The 24,582-nt window shown below is 45.4% G+C and overlaps 1 protein-coding gene across 1 annotated transcript; it reads left to right on the top strand.

Moving 5' to 3' along the window:
* The first annotated feature begins 624 nt into the window (after positions 1-624).
* Positions 625-23,952, top strand: TNN (tenascin N). The gene is given in 22 exon segments (XM_037404434.1): positions 625-642; positions 1,002-1,443; positions 2,217-2,594; positions 6,095-6,358; positions 7,224-7,409; positions 7,937-8,037; positions 10,088-10,166; positions 10,169-10,328; positions 13,125-13,163; positions 13,165-13,388; positions 14,387-14,476; positions 14,479-14,583; positions 14,586-14,642; positions 16,024-16,287; positions 18,759-18,889; positions 19,412-19,536; positions 20,385-20,435; positions 20,437-20,527; positions 21,098-21,194; positions 21,895-22,062; positions 22,752-22,915; positions 23,519-23,952. Coding segments are annotated over 22 exon segments (3,429 nt in total). The 3' UTR covers positions 23,714-23,952.
* The last annotated feature ends 630 nt before the right edge of the window (positions 23,953-24,582 follow it).

The following is a 24,582-nucleotide window of genomic DNA, read 5'->3' as shown; positions in this document are numbered from 1 at the left end:
CAGTTGTACCCGAAGTGAGGGTTTTGTGAGATGTAATCGACAGCACATGTGAAGCCAGATAAGGTTCTCAGTCCTGCCTGTACAGAGCAGATGTCCTCAGCTCCACAGAAACTCAGCCCCTCTGCTGTGTCTCCAGCAGGCAGAGATGAGGACTCTAAGGCTGGGGTTCATACTTGGTCAGGTCAGCACAAGGTGCACTTGCAGCGCCACGGGCCCTAAGGGATGGGAGAAGGATAGGGATGTTTAACAGCGTGCTGTAGAAAGGTGTGAGTTGTTTTGCAGCTGCGTGCAAACATGTCCAGTCTATCCCAGTGACACCTGTTCTGTGGTCCATTTCTCTTAGCTGATCTCCCTCCTTGAGCAAGTGTTCCACACTTAATAGTCCCTGTAGAAACAAACCCTTGGTGTCCCCTTGAATACCTTCCTGAAAACACTTCCACCCATGCCTGAAATGCAGTTGTCCTGGGAGAGATATCTCATGCATGATGCATGTTAAGTGAGCGAAACTCTCTCTCAAACTTCTTGTGCCAAAAGATCAGTGTTGACTCTGAATTTTTCATGCGTGCAGCACTGCACAGTTATCACACTTCTAGGTGAAAACCGTGCAAGCTGCTGAAGATTGCCATGGCCAAAAAGCAACCAGTAATGCAGTTCACAGCTGGGAGACTAATACAATGTCTGTTGTAACTGCAGGGGAATGAGAAGTGCTATGGCATAATTAATAGTTATGGTGGACTGTGATACTAAGTTTTCCTTGAAGGTTGCAAACTTAAAGCTCCTAGTTGGAGCATCTAGAAGCTCTTTTGTATCTAATTTATCCAGTGTGACTCTTTTTCCAGGTACTTGGCCAACCTAGTACTGAATCATGGCAAAACAAATAATTTGTCTTTTAGAAAATAATGAAAACCAGCTTTATATATATATATATATATAAACTTCTTAGTTATATATTCACCACCACCACCACCACCCCCTTCTTGAAAGCAGCTTTGCTGTTTGAGGGGTCACTGTTTCTTCTAAAAATCTGCCAAACGGATTTCCAGAACTGGCTTGCTTTGTTAATGGGGCTATTGCTGTGCTGCGCTCTTCAAACATCTGCTATTCAACATCCTGCATCTCACAACTGCACCAGTGATGGGCAAAGAATATCCTTCAGCCACTCCTACAAGACTGACCTGCCCACATCCTCCCAGATTAAGGTGGAAGCAGACCCATTACAGCATGAAGACAACAGTGGAGTGCAGCTAGATCCTGGGGAGGATGAGGAAGACAAAGACCAGAATATAATCTTTAGGCACAACATCCATGTGCACACACCCAAAGGGGATTGTGAAACTTTGACTCACATTAAAGATCTGTTTAGAAGGATGGAGAAGCTTGAGAAAGAAGTGGTAGAGCTGAGAGAAGTTTGCAGCCCTCAGAATTGCTGTGGGGGAAGCCAAGGTAAGTTACAAATGCAGTATCGGTTCTTAGATCCCAGATACAGCCTATTTACCTTAGAGATTTGGGGACTGGAATCCATTTCTCAATGTTATTGGGAGTTCTCTGTGAGTGAAATGCTTGAGCCCTACAGATGGGGTGGTGCTCTGGTTTCTGTCATATAAAGAACCAGTGCAGGGCAAATCTCCACAAGCATCTCTCGGAACTGGAAGGGAACAAGTTCCTGAGTTTCACATAGGTGGGAGGGTTCAGTGGAGGAATTTCTGGAGGACAGGAGGGTGCAAGATGAGGGAAGCACTTCTCATTGCTGCCTCTTCCTTTCTCCTTTTTGCCTCCAGAATTTTGCAATTGTTGAGAATTTGTCTTTTTATTTCCTTCTTGATAACTGACTAAAAAGAAGAGCAGAGTTTACGATGATGCTGTTTTGTGGTGGCCACTGGCTCTGCCTGTGATCAAAGTTTTATACTGTGTGGCCTCTAAGAAAAGATTTAATAAACTGATGTTTGGGGAATGGAGACAGGGAGAAGTGCTAATTCTTTGCTTACATAAAAAAATACAGGTGGGACTGGGGGAGATGGGCAAGGTGATGTCTTTGGTCTTTTTCAGCTCATACGTTCCAGCAATATTTATGCTTTTTCTTTAATGACCTTGAACACACCTTTGCACTACCTGTCTATTCTTATGTTCCTAATTTTTCTTGGTTTTTTTTTTTTTCTCTTTTTCTTTCATCTGTGTGTCACACTTGCTGTTGTGCATCTTGGTGCTGCTCTGGCCAGGTGTCTCACACTGCAGCAGCCATGGGACTTTCCTCTACAAGACTTGCAGCTCTAAGTGTGCCGAGGGCTTGGAGGGCAGTGACTGCTCCCACCCCACCTGCCCCAGCCACTGCAGCGGCCATGGGCACTGCGACAGTGGGAACTGTATCTGTGATGAGCCTTACTTTGGTGAGGACTGCAGCTATCAGCTCGGTCCTGAGACCTGCAGCGGCAATGGGATCTGTGACACAGCCAAAGGGGTCTGCCAGTGCTACACGGAGTTCATTGGAGAGGACTGCAGTGAGAAACGATGTCCCAGGGATTGCAGTGGCAATGGGTTCTGTGACACAGGAGAATGCGACTGCCACGATGGCTTCTTTGGCCTTGAGTGCTCCCAGGGTGAGACGTGCCTGTGAGTTATTTCTTCCTTCATTCCTTCAATCCAACTTTTCTCTTCCTCCCATAAACATTTGATTAATCCTATAGGTAAGCCAAGCTTGGGGTTGCCATGTTCCTCTCAGAGTTCCTGCTGGGCTAGGGGTTGCTGACTGGTCCTTGTTTTCAAGAATAGCCTGGAAAACATTTCTGAATTGCAGAAAGGTAGTAAGGCATAAAAATGCAGTTAAAGTCAGTGCTAACACAAGCCTGTGTGCAGCAGTTGAAGGAGAGAGCGAACTGGCTACGGAGCCTATAATTAAAGAGGGAGCCAGAGTCTATTCCTTGACATACAAATGAGACAATGGAAGGTAAAATCATGTTTGCTGCAGAGTGTACTGCTTGCCAATAAGGTAGTTGATTTGATAAAATCTGTGAGACAAAGGATGTATAAATCCTTTCAATAACCACCCTTTGAAGTGAGGTCTTTGGGAAATTCTCCCTTATCCTGCTTTGTTACAATGCAGTAGGATTTGCCTGAGAAGACCTGACTGAGATGACCTTGGGGTGTGTGTCCAGCAGTTCCTGGTTAATTCTGAAAAAGCTATAATCTCCTTATAACCGCAGGTTGATACTCCAGGCTTCAGCATTCAGCCTTTTACCCTGGAGGCTGCCTTTCCTTCTCAGCACATCACTGCTTGGTCTAATCCAGGGGTCCTCAAACTTTTTAAACAGGGGGCCGGCGTGCGGATGAAGTGGCAGGCAGTCATCTGCGGCTGCTTGGTTCCCCCCCCCCAACTCCCGGCGGGGGGTGGTTCTGTAAATACGGGGGGCTGGATTGAGGACCCTGGGGGGCTGTATCTGGCCTGCAGGCCATAGTTTGAGGACCCCTGGTCTAATCTTTCACAGCTTCTCCTGAAGGAGAAGTAGGTAACAGCCACCCCCTGTGCTCAGGTATTGCTCAGAAAAGGTTTGCAGTGACCTTACTCTCAGGTCTTTTCCGCTCCAGATCCTCCGTCGCCTCTCAGGCTTGATCTATCTGCTTAGAGAGTCATCTTTTAAATAAAAGATCATTAGCTCAAATTCTTCATCCAAACAAGATCTTTGCATCAAAACTTCACTCCTCCTATGCCTTCCACACTATATAGGGATGTTTCTCTGTGACTCCAGCTCCCTTCTCTCCTGTCAGTAGACTGGGATTTGCTGCTTGGGAGGCAGCAACTTTTACAGAGGTGGCAAGCAGAAGAGTTTCTTCCAGAGAACTATTGCTCAGCCAACCTCTCCCAAAGGGCTGGCTGAGTCCAGCTTTGGATCCTTACACAACACCCTCAGCTCTTTTACAGCCTGTGAAAGTGGCCTCTGCTCTCTCAGTGAGCAAGCACTACAGAGTTAATACACACAGCATGATCCATTTTGCTACTGTTTCTGAGCACATCTCCACTCCTACTTAAAAACTTCTGAGTCCAGAGGCAAATGGTTCCTTTCTCAGCATCTGTAGCCAAGCATTGCTCTCCCATAGATGTCAGATTGCCTTTTCTGTTCCACTTTGGGTTCTGTCTCTGCATCCTGGGAGATTTACACAGAGCACTGTATTTATTTATCATTATTTTCTTTTTTTTATGTGTCTCAGATCATGACATGACATATTTTGTTGTATATCGCCATAGTAACTGGAATGCCTGAACATCTAGAAGTTACTATCAAGCATGCAACAGTATAATTGAGGACTTACAATTCCTTCTGATGGAGAAATAGAGGACAAGGACATATTGAACAGCAAGTATTGGCCTGTGCTCTTTCTAAACTTTGTTTCCTGTCACTCCAAGAGTAGCACTGTGGGATATCTGAAGATGAATAAACCAGCAACTTAAAACAAGGTATCCACAAAAGCATTTTTTTGCTATCTCAGCAGTTTAACTGGGAAGTCTTTGTGCTGATGCTGTAATCAGGAAATTGGAAAAGAAAGAGGTACTCTTTGCTGTTCCCAGGGGAGCCAGGGTTCCCAACAAGCCCCCGTGTGAGCTCTTGGCCCAGCCCTGGATCTATGGATGTGCTGCTCATTCCCTGCTTGCTCCAGCCTCAGCCTGCTTCTGGAGGAGAAGCTGCTTAATGGATAGAGATGGATGGGAGCCAGCAGGATGCGAGATGGACTCTGGCATGGGCCGCAACCACCCGTCCTCCTAATTCACCTCCGCAATTAGTGCTGTGCCTGTGAGGAACCCTTTTGCTTCAGGCTAGGAGGTCCTCTGCTGCTGGAGAGCAAGAAGAGGAGGTTTTCAAGGGTTATCAAGTCCAGGTCCAGGCAGTGCCTCCTTCCCCTTCACAGCCCTGGCCCTGGCCCAGGTGTGTCTTTGTCAAGCCCTGAAGTGCTGGGGTTTGTCACATCGGCTGGAGGAGACGGCTCTGGTGCATCTTGGGGCAGAGCTGAAAAACATGTAAAATCCATTTCCCCTGGGCTAGAGTCACTGCCTTTGCAAGAACCCCTCATACATGTTCTGAAACACAAGTTGTCCTAGGCATTGTCCTAAATGGATGATATGCTTTCTTATGCTACACTTCTCCTCTTCAGAGAGGTAGATACAATCCTCTTCTGAACCACACCATACGTATTTGGGTACCTTGTTATTTTACTGCAAAGCTGGATTATTGAAATTCGGCTTCTATATCACAAGGAGAGGCAGGATCAACATTTTCCTATTTTGTACAAAGTTTTCATTAAAGGCAATGTCATGCACATATTGAGGGTGGAATTTGGTGAAAGCTGTGAATTACATGAGGGAATGAATGCTGCCTTTCAAGTGAGAAGAGTCTCATGGTGTTATGTGACCTGATGTTGCTGACACATGCCTTTTTACAGGCAATCGATATCTATTTTCTTCTGTTGGTTAGTACCTTGCTAATGAAATACAGCTTGTAGATGGTTTGATCAGTTTATGATGTGCTTACTTGTAACTAAAATCAGATAAACTACCTGACAGATGTTCGACATTGACCGCTTTCAAGGGCTGCTTCAAAACCTGATGAGCTGTCTGTCTTGTGGCAAAACAGTTAAGGCAGATTTGCCCAAATCTCCTCTGGGCACCAAGTGTAAGTTTCCATCAGGATAAAAGTTCAGTTTTCTATCTCTGCCATGGAGAAGCTGTGTTCCCCAGTTTTGGGGACCAGTTGACATTTTGAAATAACTCTGACAGTGATGTGAAAAGAAGGTTTTGGCTTGTCTTTCTCATGCTAGAGGTATTGGAAGGGACAGCTTTATGAGAGAGTTTTCCCCATGCTAGTGTTGCTTTAGAAGCTGGGAAGAGTTTTCCAGGGAGTTATTTTATTTTTTACTGACTGCACTATTCATGTGTATTTAATGATATGCTGTTAAGCAGAAAGAAGTGGACAAATCCAAGATTACTGCAGCCTGGGAATTCTAGTTCTGCATTCTCTCTGTATTCAAAATAGATTCGAAAAAATTTCTTGCTTGGCCATGTGGCAAGACGTCGTCCTCATTGTAATATTTTCCTTTGTTTCTCTTCCAGTGCTCAGTCCTCAGAACCTGCAGCTGCTGAACTCTACAAAGAACTCTCTGGCTGTCAGCTGGGATCCAATGGCTGATGTGGAAAATTACCTCGTTACCTATCATCCCATAGGGTATGAGACATTGGTGAAATAAGTCCACATGCCCAAAGAGCAGCTCAGTTATGAGATTGTGGGTCTCCACCCCAGCACCACATACAATGTCACACTTTGTCATGTGAAGAAGGGGATTGACAGTGAGCCAAAGTATCTAGAAGCAAGTACAGGTAGGAGCAGGCAGTATTTTCTTCAGTCAGAAGCTGTAGATCTTTAAAGTTAATTTGAACAAGTAGAGTGAATTGTTTGGCTTTGCAGGTTGGTAACATCCTGTCTGAGTGCTGGAGTGTGCTTTCTCTTCCCGGCCTCAGTTGCAGATTCCTGTCAATGTTCTTTTCTGGGCAATCTATTCCCAGATATGTATCATTAGGGCTGAATATATTGCAAACTTCCTCTCTTTCCCTTTATCTTGTCCAAATCCTACTTGCATTGACACCCCTGAATTCCAGGGAATCCATAACGTTGTCTGCTGCAAGAAACAGGAATGGAAGCGTGCAAGATAAAGCCAGCATGTTATTAAGAATAATGCACTGTTTGACTGGATGCAAAAGGGACTTTAAAGTAGGCAGGTTGTCATTCCTAGGTACTAATTTGCCGAGCATATCTGCAGCAGCAAGTTTTCTTCATAGTTTCTTCCCAGGACTAAATGGGCCTGATGCTGCTGAGGTTAGGAGGTTGAGTGTGGAAAGACTGCATGTCTGAAGCAGTCCCTTGAGAACCGAAATGCCGTTTTGTTAGAAGGTGATATTATGCTGTCTGCCTGCACTTGGCAAGAGCAGTGAGAAGTTTGGTTATTTTGACATTTCTCTCGCTTCTAGCATAACAGGTGGGAGCTGAGAGCCAGAAAACTCTTGAGCTGGAGTGAAATAATGATTATGCTGTACTTGCTTAACTCTTCAGTTTGGCTGAGGAAAATGTCTGGGGTCTTAGAGCAGGTGACTGGGTAGGGAGGAGGACTGTTTAGCAACTTTGTATCTTATATTTACCTTTTTGTGCAGAGGCTGCTTCCTCATGGCCCTCTGCTATCCTTCCCAGTCCTGTCTGCACTTAATGCTGTCTGGATAACAGAGGAGATGGAACACTCCCTGGAAGTGGGGTGGGAGAACCCGCCAACAGATGTGGATTATTACAAGCTGAAGTTCAGATCCCTGGTGGAGATGGATAAGAAGCAAGTTATGGTGCCCAAAAGCAATGACCCTAAGAGTGGCTACAGTATGACTGGTGAGTACTTGTGGGTATTCCAAACTGGGCAGGGAGAAGTGGCAGGAGTGATTGACAGTCAGACCACAGTCCTGAGACGATTTTTCTTTTGTGTGTGGATGGCCAGTTTCAATTCACCTCGTGCCTGCTGTAGTCTAGGGTGAGATCTGCTGGGGTTCCCCCATCCTGTAATAATGGGTCTCCACAGGGATGAAGCCTTTCTACCCTGTGGATAGCAAGTTACAAGGAATAGTCATTCAGCTTTAATTCTGTCCTTGTTAGGGATAAAGAATATGCTTCTGTTTCCAAGCTGGTAACACTGATGTTATGGAAATCCCCACTTGCTATAGTTAATGTCAGCAATAAGGGTAAGCCTAGGCTAAAAGTGCTATTGAGGCATTCTCAAGACAAAAGGAAGTTAGATAGTAATTTTTCTTAAAGCTATTTTGTTTAGTCTATCCAGTTCTAGGTTTGTAGTAGAAAGGAACTTAAAGTTTAGATTTCTGTCTTCCCTAATTGTTGGTAATGCTCCCTTTTGCTCTTTGTAGGCTCGAAACCTGGCACAGAGTACAAGGTCACTGTCGTACCTGTGAAGGACAATACAGAGGGGAAACCATCCTCAGTGAGTGGTAGGACTGGTATGTGGAAAGTTTCTTTGATAGTGATGTTACTACAGAGTTCAGGGACAGATCTGTCAAGATGGCAGCACTAAAGGTGCACAGCTGGCTGCCTTCATGCATGACCTGCAGCCAGGTCTGCTTATATCTTGTTTGGGCTTGTCTACGTTGTATATTAAACACTAAACCTAGCCATAGCTGAGTCTTTTGCCTTGATTTTTAAACCTACAGTAACTTCTCCCTTAACTTGACTAATGACTCTAGCCAGACTCAGGGTAAAGCATAGTAAGCTGGCCTCTGTATGTAATAACAACCCTCAGACAAGCTCAGAGCTAGGTCCAACAGTAACTCAAAGTTTTCTGGTTCATGACTTCCCTAATGAGATTGTTGACAGAATGACCTTGCTTAAATCTAGCGCACACGATCTGTGATCTGGGTATGGCCCTTCCTCGTGGATCCTTGGGGCAGCTGCCGCCAACTGCCTCACGGCTATTTGCCACTGATATGTCTGGTCTCTGAGCCCAGGAACAGCAAGGAAGACAAGATGTTCTTCTTCCTTCTTGTATTGCCCGACTCCAACATTATTTTTCTGGTCACCAGACTGAACAGAATAGTTGGACTGAGGAGCATATTAGCACACTGTTGCCAGGCGTGCATTTCCACTGGGGGCTGTAGTCCCAGCCTGCTGTGTGATCTGGTATGCCTGCCCCATGGTGGTGAAGTTGTGCTTGTCCAGCGGACTGCACAGTGTCCCAGCCCTGGCATTTCTGTAGTAGCTTTAGTCTTCACCTCTTATATCTGAAGTGACTGAAAGGGCTTCAGCTCCTTGCTGGCCCTTAGAGGTTGAAGCTTTGGACTGCTTTATCCTGTAACAGAGCCCAAGTCAGACATAGTAATCTCCTGTATGAGGAGAGCACAGAAACATCTTTAAGCTGGCTTCTGCTCCAACTGTATGCTCAGCGCAGCTCAGAAGGCCTGGCAGGTTCTACTCTTACTTGACTGTTGTCTTTCCTGTAATGGAAGCCTAGCCATTCCAGACCTGACTGTTAAAACAGATCTGGAAACCCTGTTGGTTCATTGATGCTTCAAGGTCTTTTTTTTTTTTTTTTTTTTTTTTTTTTTATGAAAAAGGCAAAAAAAAAAAGGCAGAATAATTTTGAGCTATTATATTGCAAAAGAGAGCTTGAAGAATTTTGAACTCTTGTTCTACCTATAAAATTCTGGGAACTCTGAAATACGTCTACCCAAAGGATAGGCATGCTGCATTCAAAGGCTGAAAAACCCCAAATCAGGCCTGACATTCCTGAGGTTGTCTTTTAAATTATTCCATTAAAATAAAATTGATTTGAAACAACAGAACCTACAACTCCATGCTGCCATTGAGGTTGCTCTTCTTCCCTGTGTAGATTCTGATTATTTGCAGCACCCTTGGCTTGTGTTTTCAAGCTGTTCTTCACAGACATGGGGCTGCAAAACTTCTTAAAAAGGAAAAAAAATCCACAATGAGTAATTCTGCTCATGTTCTTATGTAATGCCTGGAACTTAGGAGCTGTGACTAAGACGAATACCAGCTATTGCAAGAGTTACCACTAAACTTTGATTCATCACTTAAAATAGCAGAAGCCCTGGGGGAATCTGAGAGACAGGTCTGCAGGGTAGGCAGAAAGGGAAGAGCAACAAATGGCTGATACTGCAGGCAGAGAAAGGATGGGGCCTATGCTTGGTGCTGTGAGGAGGGCAAGCAAGAACGTAATGCTCAAGTCTGTACCCATGGAAGGTGAGGCAGGTAGCATGCAAGCTATTCCTGCAGAAAAAAAATTGGAAGTTTCCTCTAAGTGGTGGAACAGTCCTGCTTTCTAATGTTTTCATCTAAATGGTGGGAACAGTCCCCACTCTGACCATGCTGGTTGCCCACAGATGCCTTTCTTCTCAAGGGGCTGTAGGAGGGAACCTAGGTGATATGTTTTAGCTGGCCATAGCAGCAAGGCAAAAATGAAGGAAATGGGCATGTGTCGTGGCAGGTTTAATTCAGCTGGAGTTTCCTAATCCTGTACTCTGAAATGTTCTCTCAGGACTTGATAGCCCAATGTGGCAACTGATCGGGTGACAGAAGATACAGCCGCTGTCTCATGGAATAAAGTTGAGGCTCCCATAGACAGGTATTGGTGAGATACACCTCAGCTGATGGGGACACCAAGGAAATAGAAGTGGGGAGTGAAAATGGCATGATCACCTTACTGAATCTGAAGCCAGGCATAGAGTATGTCACCCACATCTGGGCAGTGAAGGGGCCCCAGCAGAGCAAGAAGGCGAGTACCAGAGCTGACAGGTAAGCTGCAGCAGCAGAGGGAACTGAGTTTGACATTCAAACTCCTTAATCAGTTTTACTTGTTTTAGTAAAGCTTTTCCTGCTTTGCAGAGGTTTGAAGGCTCTTTGTTTTGAGCCCTGCTGTGGACAGGCCCTGTGGTAGGCAGCATTTACTACTGGTATAAAAAACAGTGAAACACAGCCAAAATGAAAGCCTTGTAAGTGGGATGTGTCGTTTGTGCTTTTCTTTTAAAATGCCATAAACCACCTCCAAGCTTTTCTTTGGGTGGCTGTTGTGGCCTTTCCCAATAGAACGAGGCGGGTCATGCACATTTTGTACAAATAGTCATGAGTGTTTGTTAAAGAGGAAAACCAAAGTTATTTGGGTCATGGCATAAATTGAGAATCACTTGGGGAATCAAATCTCCCAAACAGGACATTTGGTTGCTGTCCCTTGGTGACAGGGAGTCTCCATTGGAAGGTGCTTGCATTTGCAGCTAGATTGGGAAACTCCTTGAACCAGTTTTGCTCAGTTCTTATAATCCAGCCAGTGATGGTCCAGTGTGGCTGTGTGTGTACAGGAGCAGCTTGTACTGGTCACTTAGAAACATTATATGTGTGCAATCTGGACTTCTACAGCAGAAATTACCTGGGGGAGTGTTTGGGATGCTCCACTCAGGATGCTAACCAACACATTTAAGCATATAAATCAGACCAGACACAACAGGAGCTGCCTCGGAGGATTTGTAAGACTGCCTCAAGTTCCCACCCAGCAAGGATCAGTTAAATGCTTAATTATGAAGCTTAGTCAGTCACCTGCTTTCAAGTTGGTCCATTGTCTCAGGCTAGCCCATGTTCTCACTTGTACAGGTGACTGGCTAGGAAACTCTTGGACCACCCAGGTTGTGAAGGAGTTAAATACATTGCATATGGGTACAGGCACAGCCCATATCCAGCTGCAGTACTTTTATAACTGAAGAAAAAACTTGATTTTCATATCACACAAGAAAATCATTCACTTGATTTTTCTTGCCACAGGTGAGCATCTTACACTGCTAACTAGCCGAGTTGTGATTATTCAAATACATGTTCCCAGTGTGCACTGTTCTAGGGTGACACAAACAAACCTCAGCATCTTTCATTAAAATGAGAAGTAATGTGTTTTCATCTCACAAAAGAGGCAAGATTAGTACACACAGGTGGAAAAAGCACAACTTTTACCATAACTAATGTGTGGTAAATCATAGTGCAGCTAAGCTGGTGTGTGGTAAATGACAGTGTGGCTGTTAGATGGTTGTGCATTTGCGCTCTGGAGTTTAGAGCCTGCAGAAGACTAAGCCGGAATAAAATGCCGTTGCAATCATTTGGGATACATCTGCAAGTGCTTCATTGCTCTGACTGCTAAGATGTATTTAGCAGTTAGTGAAGAAAAACCAAAACCAATAAAAACAATGCTCTGTGTAAAGATCATGGACTGTTGGGCTGTCCTCGAAGGGCCATGTTCCCGCAGGCTGCATTGTGGTAGTGACTTAAGGCTCGTGAATTCTAGCATCATGTTTCCATCTGTGAAAAGGGCAGGGGAATGATTGTAATAATGGGAGGAGATTGAAAGCGGCTTTTTTTTTCTAGTGGAGAATGTGAGCGTAGTCCTCACTCCTTCAAACCTTCTCTTAAAAAATTTGCCAGTGTAGCGTAGTGCCCAGATGGCTGACAGAAGACACAGTCACAATCTCCTGGGATAGGATCTGGCCTCTGGAAGACAGGTACTTGGTGATATACAATAAAACTGATGAGGACACAAAGGACATGGAGGTGGGGAAGGACAAGAGCATTGATGCTCTGACAGGACTGAAGCCAAGCAAAAAATATGCCACTGGCCTCTGGGCAGAGAGGGGAGCCCAGCAGACATCAGGGCTGTGACAGGTAGGATGTTTTGCTTTAGTATGAAATAACCTTGTTCCAGGAGAGCTGCATTTCAGACAGATTCTGAGAAGGTGATTTGGTCTTGGGGTTAATTTCCAGAGCAACCCAGGCAAGAGGCAGTGATCTTCAGAAGGCAGTTGGGCTTTCCTCTTTGCTGGTGCAGGGCTGGCTGTTCTTTTGTCTCCCCCCAACAGAAAGCCCTGCTGTTGCCGCTGTGAGGAGGAGACCTAGACCACAGCTGAAATACCTCAGAACTGAGCACCTTCCAGCTTTGTAGTTCAGGTCCATCCTTGATAAGAAATAAAGGATGACAGGTGGAAGACATTGGCAGGGCCCTTGAGGGGAAGGGTGTAAGTGTAGCTTCATTGGGACAATCTGCATTCTTCACTCCTAAGTGTTCCTGCAGAAGCCAGCGGCCTAGCTCACCTAGCACAGGAGCAGAGGGCTGGCTGCCTTCGCACTGACATGCAAGCATGTTTACCGATGTGTCAAGAGTGGCAGGGCTTGCAGGTGGTTAGCACCCACTTTTTATCTGTATCCAACAGTACAAAATGATTTGGCTCTGCAAATGGTGATATTCAATGGGACTCGCTTAAGTGTCAGTTATTTACACTGCATGATCAAAACTCAGTTTATGGCTACAGATAAAACTTCTGTTAGATTTACCAGTTTGAGCTGGAGGAAAAAAAACAGGCAAGCTTTTGGACACACAAGCTCTTTTTCTTTGGGCATAGAATTCTTTCTCAAAATTCACCTGTTTTTCCAAATATATTTGATAGTCTTAATAAAACATACTACCTCTGCCTATAAAAACTTGTGTTGTCTGTGTCTTTAGACCACTGTGATTACCACAGCACTATACTGAAACTTCTAATAATTATGACTTCTGCTTACAGAAATCGACAGCCCAACTGAGCTGACAAGTGATGGAGGATGCAATTACTGTTTCCCGGAACAAAGTCCAGGCTTTAACAGACAGATACAGAGTGAGCTACACTGCAGCTAATGGGGACACAGAGGAGAGAGAGGTGGAGAAAGACAAGAATATCACTACCTTGGCAGGACTGAAGCCAGGCATGGAGTATGTCATTTGCATCTGGGCAGAAAAGGGAGAACAACAGAGCAAAAGGGTCAGCACTGAGGCTATAACAGGTAAGTGGGCAATATATTTTGTTAAGACTGTAAGTTACAGCCCAGCTTGCCCTTAACAACAGTGAGTACGTCCATCCCAAGACAGTTTCACAGCAGAGGGAGATTCAGGCTTAACAGATCAAGTCTTGAGGTTAGTGCGTCTTGCTGTGAAACCTTTTCAGCATCACCACAGAGAGATTCTGGTTACCTGTATGTACTACAAATGGGCTGTGTTGTGAATACTAATAGGGATTAAGGAAAATGAAGCCTTTGCAAAAGTGTCTCATGTATTTGTGTAGTCTTGTTTAATTGGTTAATTTGTTTATCCTTCATCGTGGAATAAGGAAATGCTCAGTTCCTTTTTGCGGATGAAAATATTGAAATGCAGAGAAATTAACAGAATACAGGATGCCTTTTCTTGCAATAGGATGATTAATCCTGGTTCCTCAGTTGTTCTTATTAGGACTTTCCCCTGTGTTGCCAGTCCTAGTTAAGGAGGTATAAGGGATCTGCCCAGTGTGAGGGTTGCCAATTTATAACAACACTGTCAAGCTGAACGTCTGAATCCATTGCAAATGGTTGTAAGCATTTGCAAGACTCATGCCCTAGGTCATAGACTGGCTGAAGTAAATGTGTACCTGGGTCACTCTGATCTCTTAACAAAAGAGCTTTGGTTGGCATCTGACTTTCTGGAGAGATGACGTGTATGTGAGCTTTGGAGTCTTGTGGCCATGAGGAAACAAGGAAGTAACAATATCTTGCTTTGAAAAGGCTCTTTTCTGTCCAGGTAGGACTGGCTGTGTAGTTTCCTAGGAAAGCATGTGTAAGGATTAAAGACAGACCCCAGTCAAACCACCTCAGACCTTGACACCTCCCAGCTTTATGGTTCTAATTAATGTGTGATCAGAAATGGAACTTGAAAAAGGAAGACACTGGCAAGGCCCTTAAAGGGGGAAAGAGTGTCACAGTACAGCCTGATTATGACAGCCTGTGTTCTTCACTTTTAACTGTCTCTGCAGAAATCAACAGCCCAGATCACCTGGTGACTGACCAAGTGACAGAGGACACAGCCACCATCTCCTGGGACAGGGTCTAGGCTCTCCTAGATAGGTGAACTACACCTCTGTTGATTGTGACACAGAGGAGATGGAAGTGGGAAAGACCAAGACTACCACAAGTCTGACAGGACTAAAACCTGGCATTGAATATGTCATCTTCCCTGGGCAGAGGAGGGAGCCCAGCAGAGCAAGAGGATCAGCACTGAGGCAGTGACAGGTATTCTAGAGAATCCTTTTGCTTTTACATGACACCGTTGTGGAGGTGACCTCAACTTCTGTCCTGTTTTCTTCTGACCTATTATAGAGCATATACTAGACACTCGTTTGTCTTGAGGGGGCACCTTCAAGCTTCACATAGAGATAGTGCCAAGTGTAGAGAACTAATAGCTGCTCTGTTAGTTCAGAAACTATCAGCCCAGTATGAGCTTCACAGCACTTGCTAAAGCACTGTGATCCTTCGCTTAGCAACTTTGCCTGCTCTTTTTGGTCTTCAGGTATGCTAAGGTTTGCAGTTGTGGCTTAGCTCTGCCCCACAGTATATGCTACTGCTGTTGAACCGTCCTAAGTTTAGGCAGGATTCAACTAGTTTCACTTATAAGAATAGTATTTATCAATGAATCAAGACTTTGAAGGAAACATGCCTATCCTAATCGTCTTCTCCCAAAACATGAAAGGGTAGCAAATGGTTTGAGCCTGGATTAGGTCTTTCTTAACTGTCAGTAATTCCCTTTGTATAATCAAGACTTTTGCTTGCAAAAGTTGACTGCTTAGCTAGGCTGAAGACTGACTGTTCGGCAGAGGACACTGCTAGCCTTTCCTGGGAATGAGGGGGAGACAGGGCAGGACACAGGTCTTGCTGTCCTGGTTAGCTTGAAGCCAATTGTGGTGTGTGTCATCTGTATCTGGGCAGGGAAAGGAAGCAAGCAGAGCAAGAGGGCAGGCACACTCTGAGTGGCCTCTGGAAATCTTGGAGTACGATGGTTGCAGCTATGGAAGGAGGAATGTAGTTTCACGTGCTGAATTAGCTATGATTATGTTCTCCCTTGGCCACTTCTTTTACCGAGGTCTTCCTTCCTCGGTTGTAATGTAGAGAAGTGTTATACCTTGCTGGCACCTCACATCTCAAAAAGAGGTATTTGTGGGAGAGGCTGATAAAGGGGAGCAGGGTGTTGGTGCTGCCTCAGTCTCTCACATCTTTTTCTTTGCCTCCCTGTATCTGTGTCAGCCAGGACTCCTGAATAATGGTCTAATGGATCTTGCTTAAGGTTCATAAGAATTTAGGTTTGACATAGCCTCAGATTTCAGTTGGACCTTCTGCACAATCATTCTTCCCTGTATCTCTGCTTGATGATACTTAGGAGGCCTCTGTCTGAATATGGCCATGTCTCAGTGCCTTACTTTGTCTTACTCCAGTTCTGCATTGTCAATAGCAAGTGTGGTGATCAGCTGCTGAGATCCAGTAAAGCTACAGATGGGTTAGTCCATGTCATCCTTTCCTTCCTGAGGGTAGGGTCATGGGGCTTTAGAAAACAAAAGCTTTAAAGGGAGCATGTGTCTTTTAATTACCCGCCTTTTCTACTCTGCACTTTATTTCTTAGAAATGGACAGTCCCAAGAATCTGATTAGTGACGTCGTGACAGAGGACTCGGCCACCATCTCCTGGGACAACGTCCAAGCTCCCATAGACAGGTATATGGTAAGCTACGCTTCTGCTGATGGGGACACCTATGAAATAGAAGTGAGGAAGGACAGAAGCACTACCACCTTGGCAGGACTGAAATCAGGCATGAAGTTCCCTATCCATCTCTGGGCAGAGCTGGGAAGCAAGCAGAGCAAGAGGGCAAGCCCTGACACACTGACAGGTAACTGTGGGCAGAAGTGAAAGGAAACAGGGTAGAAGGGACCCTACTCTCTTATTATTCTGTGTTTCGTGATCTCCCTTTGCATTACTGGGTGATGAAGATGCACAGTGGTAAACCCATTCTGGAGATAAATGTGTAAGTATAGGCTACTATAACAGACTGCTGCTATAGATGATTATAGAAAAAGCAGATGTCGTCATACAAGAGTGATGACAGCTGATGGTACCCAGCTTATTTCAGTAGTCCTTAATCAAAAGCATGTAGTGCTTCATGTGCTGCTATCAAGCCTAACAATAACAGAGGTTTAACAACCAAAGTTAAACCATTTTAGAATCGCGCACAGTTAAAAAGAATGGCCTGCCCTTTGACTACTAACCTTAGACTGGACCTTGGAGACTGCCAAACAGGCTTAAATCTGTCCTGTTCAGTCAGCCATAAGGATTATGGTGTACTGGGAACATGTCAGGGTCATTCCAGATCCATTGCCTTTGCTAATGTACTTTTTCTTAGTTTATGAATCAAGCTGGTGCGAGTCTCTTGAGGCCAAGAGACTGAACCTATCTGGAACTAGAAATGCAAGCAGAGTTTCTGCGAACTGAAATGTTATAGTGGGGTTTCTTAACTGGAATGAAAATGGAGACACTCAAGTGAAATGAAATTTCTGGGAGAGGGAATGCTTTAAGCATTGGTGTAGATATTTTTGAAATACCTGCACTAAAAACCCTCATGTATTCTTTTTTTTTTTTTTCTTTCATCTTTTTTTTTTGTGTGTGTGTGTTATATTTCCAAAAGTAATGACACCTCTGCTAAAATAATACAGGTACGGAGGGGGAAAAAAATCCTCCAAACAACATTTTCTTACACAAGGTGAATGCTGATTATTCCCTAGCGTTAAACCCGGCTGCAGCAGCGCCCATGGAAACTGCGGGCCGGCCTGCAAGAGCAGCGCTGTGTAAGGCCGCCCTTCCCACCCCTTGCTTCTCGTCGTGGATTTGGTACCTTTTAGCTCCCTCTTCTGTCCAGCGGGGGCTACACACGTAGTGAGCTACTCCGAGGTGTCTGGGTCGTTTTACTTTAGCCATTGTGTAGTGGTCTCCCAAATGAAGCATAAGTTCATTAGATATTGAACTAATGCTTAAATCATTAGCCTATGGCCTTCAGTTATAATGCATAGCCAGTGTTTTAGACACGGTGCTGTGTGGATCTTGGTGTCACTGTCCCTGTTGTTCTTGTATTTGGTGGTTTGATTTCTTCTCTGCCTTGTTTTTGTTTGTTTTTTTTTTAAGCGGTAACTCGATGCTTGAGGAGTGCAGCATTTCCTGGGAGAAGGCGTGCTGCTCCACTCATTTATCTAAGACAGACGTTGCTTGTCCTTGTTCTTTCGCTGTGGCTTTTAACAACTGTAGAATTTCACTGATGTGTTATGATTGTTGTTACGCTTATCCTTGTAGCACTCTTCAAGGTCTGGGAAATGTTGTGGCCTGGTTTATATGGAGAAGAACTGAATCAATGGACAATGACATGTCCATAGTCTCCCAGGGAGGTTTGTGGAAGAGCAGGGAATTTAGATGAATTATTTAGTTACCGTTTGCTATAAACTCAGGTGTACTTCAGGGTTGGAGCACTCTTCGCTGAAGGCCAGCACTGCCCACCAAGAACATTCTCTCTAAAACCTGGAAAGCCAGACAAATCATACTCTTTACATTGTTTTCCTTAACACGTTCCCAAAATATATAGAATATAGCAAGCACTGGATGAAAATTAGGGAGAGGCTGCTTCTATTGTTATTATTTCCAACTGAACTTTAGAAATAGTTTTTATCCTAAGGGAAGAACTGCAGCCCTGTTGTGGGTATTTCATAAGATACTTTTTGACAACTGCTGTGATCTGGCATTGCATAAAAATAATTCTGTTTGGGCAGTCTGACTGCACAGGAGAAGTCTGGCTAAGCCCTTGATGTCAGTGAGGGAGCTGGTGTCCCATATACAGCACAGACCAAACTGTAAAGCTGTGGGTTTCCTTGTATTCCTGCACTTGCTAAAGAAGGCTGAAGCATGACAACAATGAAACCCGTGAAGTCATTCTTTATCTGCAGTAGGGCGACAAGGTGTAGGGGCTCTCAGCAGGGCACACTAGGACCATGCCCCAGGATTGAGGCATAGAGCTCAAACCTGACCTGTCTGTGAATGCTCCTCAGAGATGAGCCTGATGGCAACTTCTCAAACAGGCATATCAGGAGCTCCTGTACAGTTGAGCCAATTGCAGGGCTCACAAAGCATCCCAGACCAGATCCATAGCAGGCCTTGCCATGTTTGGTCCAGGCTCCTACTGCTTTCTGGCTATGAAGGTCACTGGGTGACTTCTGTACTTCCCCATTGACAGGATCAGGTTTTGAAATCTCAGCCCAAGCCCTGCACTGCCGTTGCCGTCTTTCATTGATGCAATGGGACTTGAATTTTATTTTTCAATAGAGATTCATCCTCCCAAGAACCTCCATGTATCAGTTGTGACTCATTCTACTGGTGTGGTTACCTGGACTCCTCCTGCAGCACAGATTGATGGCTACGCTCTGACCTTCCAGGGTCAAGACAGCACAAGTAAGGTACAGTGAATTCTTCAGTCTTGCAGACCCCACCGAAATCACCCTGTGATTATGGGCTCTGCCAGTTGGGTCTTGTGGGTATATGGACCACAAGAAAACAATTTTGAGGGCGAATCTATGCTATCCACAGCCCAGGGAGGGAGAGCTTAAGGAAGGAAATGTGTTACTGTCAGGAGTAGAAGCTGTGGAGGGACTTTGACAGTGGAATGCCTCTTCCCAACAGATCTCTGGGTGCAAAGAACATTTGCTGCTTCACTTCACTTTTCTAACTTATTAGCTGGAAGGGCAGCACTCACCAGGGACAGGGTATCCTCAGTGTCCCAACAGTGTTTCCTGAGACCTTGCCCGGAACTTTCCTTCTGAGGAGATGGCCTGACTGCATGTTTCACGGATATACAGTGAATGTGCCTGTCTGAACCCTACGAGAAGAGCCTGTAAATGCATATGTAGTATGAGGCACTGTTTGGAAAAGCTAAATGCCGTTCAGAGTTGGGTTGACCTTTGATCTGTTTTATTTGGCAGGAAGTACAGCTGAGTCCTGGCAAACAACCGTTTGTGCTAGAAGGACTGGAATAAGGAGTGAGGCATGCCATCTTTTTGATGGCCTATAAGGGAGATCACCAGAGCAGAACAGACAGTACCTTCTCAGCAGGTAGGAACTGGCCTTAGGTGTTGCACTTTTCCCTGTGCTCTGCAGTTGTTGTGCTTTATGGTGGAGGTCAGCCATGGAGTTCATGTTGTACAGATGCACTGAGGAACTATGTGATCATAAGCGAACCATCCAGCAGATCAATGATGTGTCTCCTGGCTGGGTGTCTAGTCTAAGCCACGCCATCTGGAGGCTTGGAAACACAATGGGATGGCGTGAATGAAGATTGCCCATGCTGGTCAGTGCTGCTGGCAAACCTCACTAGCCAAGCACAGGACAAAGCCTGCTGGTGAGCTGCCAGTGGGCAGGAGAGATGATGACATGCTAGAGATCTTTCTGCACCATCCGGTAATGGTAGGGCACAGATCTTTAAGTACTTTCGCGGCATTGGGTAGCTGCCGAGGTTGTTTTCGAAGGTCAGGAAGTGAGGAAATGCACACTAGAATGGTAGCAAATCAAACAAAACCTCATGCCAGCTTGCTGTGGGAGCCTCTTTTACTGTGCTAGTGCCCACAGGGGTTGTCCATTGTGGGCAAATTGTGAAATGCAGAGAAACTGAAGTCCCTGTTTGCTGACACTCCCACCTTCACAAACAAGGGCTCCTTCTCCTGTATTTCCTGTGGCCCCTGGGGACCCCATCCATGTGCCAGCTCCCAGGTGGCGGGAAAGGCTGCCAGCAGCAACCTGCTGATGCAGCTGGGCACTGTGTGAGTGTACAGTGGGAGCTGCTGCGTTCTTTACATCTCTTCCAGTCCTGTTGTCCTTAGGAGATTCCTAAGGGTGTGAAATGCCTCCTCCAGCTCTATGGCCTGCTTTGCTGGTGTGAAGTTTTGCCCTCCCTGTTCTCACTGTTACCTTCCTCTACCCGTATCCAGCAGGCTGCAGTCAGAGACAGCAGAAGTGCCTCCAGCAGCACGTACACCATTTACCTGAATGGGCATGGCAGCAGGCTGATGCAGGTGTACTGTGACGATGGAGGTAGATGGATAGTCAGTGATTCTCTGCACCTCTTTGGTTTTTTTTGCCCACATAATCAAGTGGACTTGGTACTGATGTTAGCTGAGGCTCCTTTTGCTCTACTGTGCTACTATGTTTCAGCTCTTTCTTGATGGAGTGACATGTTTTAGGAAGGGTGGTGGATGCTGATCTCAGGCTGTTGGTAGGAATGATGTGGGAAGCTAAATCACTCAAAGGCTTTTTCATTGTTTGGTTGTGGATGCTAAGTCCCTCTGATTTTGGTGAAGTTTAGAAACCCAAATGTCTGGTGTATCTTGTCTCTAAGTCTCTTTTGTCTAAACTTTTAGATCACATTCAGGCATTTGTAGAAAGTAAACTGTAAAATTTACACAACTAAATATTCACCCCAGCGCTTCTGTGCAGTCAGAAAATGGAAATGGATTCCTGTGCATACCCTGCGCAGGTGCAGTGTACCATCGGGTAGAGCTGTCTGTTCCTGAATGTGTCACCTTTTCATCTGCGTCTGAATCAGGATGAGTATTTCTGATCTCTGTCTTCTTTGTATCTCCTCAACCTGTCATGAACTCACACTTACTTTGCAGGTGTTTCAGAGGCAGAGCAGTGGCCGGGTGGATTTCTACAAACGCTGGGAAAATTATGTGGAAGGCTTTGGAGATCACACTGGGGTATTTTGGCTTGGTACGGTACACGGGTGTGACTAGTGAAGAGCTGAAGATTAGCTTTGTAGAAGCACTTAAATGCTGAGCTATCCACTTCCCGCCCCCCCCAAGCCTGCAGTCTTGAACTGTCAGCTTTTGTGTCTTCCTTAGAAATGCTAATGAAGTATTGAGGGATCTCTAAAGGCCCACTAAGTATTTCTATTGACATCTTTGGGCTTTGGAGAAGTCCCAGAGCAAGCCAAATTCTGGAAAGGTTTATTTCAGGCTCGGGTGTTCCTAGGAGAGGGGAAATAAGGAAATTGCATTTGTGAAAATGCTAAGACCAGCATACTACAAAAAACTTGGTGTACTTGGTCATTTTTTGTCTGTCCTGTTAGTGAACTCTCTGTGGATCAGAAAATCCAGCACTAAATAGGTCAAGGTCTTTAGCGCAAGGGTCTTTAAATGTTCTGGGAAAAATAATGTTGCACTACAGCCAGTCTTGTGTTGGTTTAGGCTGTTTGATTTTTTTCTGATGCTGCTGCCTCTTGCCAGAAAATGAGATAAGACAGCATAAACTTGGCAAAATGTCATGACAGCATCAAGCAGGGAAGGAGGGAGGCAGGAAATAGCCGATTTAACCAAAATGGCTACAGGGTAAGAGTCTAGGACTGCAAAGGTTAACAAGCTTTTCCCTTTACAGAGGTTTTTTTGGGTTTTTTTTTTTTTTTTCCTTCTAGGTCTTGACAAGCTGCACAATCTCACAAGCAGCAGCTCCATCCGCTATGAGCTCCGGGTGGATTTGCAGACAGCTAGTGAATCTGTCTGTGCTGTCTATGACTTCTTCCAGGCTGCCTGGAGCAGGGACAGATAGAGGCTGTCAGCGGGGAATTACAGAGGCAATGCCGGTGAGGAGTGCCTTGTACTTGTGCTGTCTCTGCTTGGCACAGGGAAGTGAATCTGGGACCTCTGTATTTGTTTTTCCAGTAGTGTGGGAGCTCGTTAGGTCAGGTTAGAGCAGATGTGGTACCCTTTGAGGAGAGAAGCCTGGAAGTCCTAGGAAGACGGAGGAGAGTGTGCCCACAGGCCCGTCTCCTCAGAAGATAGGAGAAACAGTTGCTTTTCCATGGGGAAGAGAGGGTGCTCTAACCCAGTGAAACGCCAGCTGAGAAGGCAGAACGGGAAGCATTTCCATGAGGTAACCTATGCTGACTCGGGAGCAACTTCTGGGGCTTCCCAGGTGAGAAGTGCAAAGAAAGTGGCTTTTGTTCCAGATGGGAGTTTGCCCAGCAGCAGTAGCCATCTTGGTGCTGGCTTCTGCCACTGGTAGGTCCTTACCATTGCCATTGTGTCCTTGGTCTTCCACTTAATGCTTTAATATTCTCTTGCCATAAGGTTTAGTTCTTCAGCTGGGAGGATCCGGCCCTAGGATATGCCCTCTAATAGCAGCCCTCTAGAAAGTATTGTCCAGATCTATGCTGTGCTGTTGCTTTTCCCTTGACAGGCTTGCTGTGTTCTGCCTGAAGGGTGTATAAGCCCTTAGGCTGAGCAACTGCAGTGTCTTACTCCTATTCATGTCTTTCATCCCTTCCCTTAGGGGATGCAATGACCTACCACAATGGCTGGATGTTCACTGTGTGGGACAGAGACAGTGATGTGGCTCTCAGCAGCTGTGCTCTGACACACCGTGCTGTGTTGTGGTACAAGAACTGCCACTTGGCCAACCTGAATAGGAAATATGGAGAGAACAAGCACAGTGAGGTGAGCAGCAGAGCTCTGTGTGGTGGTTAACTCTTTTCCCTAGCCCTGAGAAAACACATGCGTGGGATGTCCCTCCTTGGAGCAGGAGAGATTGCCCAGGCTATCCTAAGTAACTTCATTTGAAGGGAAAATAATCCATAAAGAAACTTCCAGCTCTTATTCTGTCCTCCCTGGATCCAGAGGATTTGAGCGCATAGCTCCCTTATTCTTGTGGGCAGAGATACTTGATGTTGAGCTGCCTTGATTTCTGAGGGGAGCACATAAAAGAACAGTCACTAGGAGACACAGTGGGATGCTGGCTCACTGTCTCATGTAGCCTGTGCCTTGGCTTTCAGTGCGTGCTTTGGTGTGCATCTCATTGTACAGGCTTATTTTTTGATTTGAAGATGACTCAGTCCTGTTGTGTTCCAAACTGGATAGAGATTTGATTTATATTAGGAGTGTTTGGAAGACTGGTTATAATTACAGTCAAAATCTGGTAAACAATAGCGTCTCTGTTTATTGGAGAGTTAAATGGTATTAGAGGGGGGACAGTAGTGGTAGACTCTTAACACCTGGTCTGGGTGCTTTAGTAATAGAAATTCCATGGGTTTTTTTTCCCAGGGCATGAACCGGGAGCCATGGAAAGGCCATGAATTCTCCATCCTTTTTACTGAGATGAAGATCCATCCTCAGTCTTCCAGTAATAAGCCAACCATGGGGAGGAAGAAGAGGTCCGTATCGGGGAAGAGGAACAAGATCAGGGCTGAACTCTGTGAAGGACAGTACCCAAAGATTCAGTATTTCTTAACAAGTTAGATTCAGACAGCTTTCTCCAATACATTGGACACAATCGCTGACCAGCATGCCCCCAGAGATTGCATCTGCAGCCTAGCCTGCTTCCAGCCTTTGGAGCTCTTGGTGGATGGTCTGTTAGAGACTGGGAGAGGGCTTGTGGGGAGCATCCCTGTAGCTCCCCTGACTGGCTAAACACAAACACCTGCTCGATCCAATGTATGCACCTTCTATGAACTTTACATAAAACAAGCTTTAACACATGTTGTTCTTTCTTAAACCCCAGGCTGCTGACTCCCCTTAATTCTGTCCTTCTCTCAGGTGCCATCTGCTTCAGACTTCAAAAAAATTAAATTCGAACCCACTAAAAAATAACATCCCCCTAATTTACATCAGAGAGCCCTTTCCTGAGATTGTCCCCTCTCCCTGCCTTGGTCTGTGGGTGGTCCTCTTTTCCTTTTTGCCTCATCATTTGGGGCACATTCCCTACTCTTCCTGCAGTCAAAGAGCTGAGTTTTGGGAAATGTCAGGCTGCTGGCAAGGCTCGTTAACCCAAGTGAGGTCTGTAGTCTGGGTTCCTCAACCTCCAGTATCATCTAATCTCCAGGTTAAAATCCTGCTTTCTATTTTGCTTGTGTCTTCTTGTCTCCCAGCCCAAAGAAAAGCCTGAGAAGACATGCAGTAAATTAATGTTTACACTCCTGGGCAAGGCCCAGAAGAGGGTGAGTGCAAGGGCTATACTCCTCCAATCCTCTGCTTACCATTCCAAACCTGCCTCTGCATACTGCTTGCCTGAGAAGGCGCTTACAGACCATGAAAAAAATTCTCCATGCAACTGTCCCATCTGCCACCTTCTGTTTTTTCATTAGCAGTGCGGTAGCTACTGATGCTGA

This window comes from Falco rusticolus, chromosome 11, assembly GCF_015220075.1.
Source record: "Falco rusticolus isolate bFalRus1 chromosome 11, bFalRus1.pri, whole genome shotgun sequence".
In the NCBI taxonomy this organism is placed as follows: Eukaryota; Metazoa; Chordata; class Aves; order Falconiformes; family Falconidae; genus Falco; species Falco rusticolus.
The sequence above is the reverse complement of the archived record's forward strand: the minus strand, read 5'-3'. Positions and strand labels throughout refer to the sequence as shown.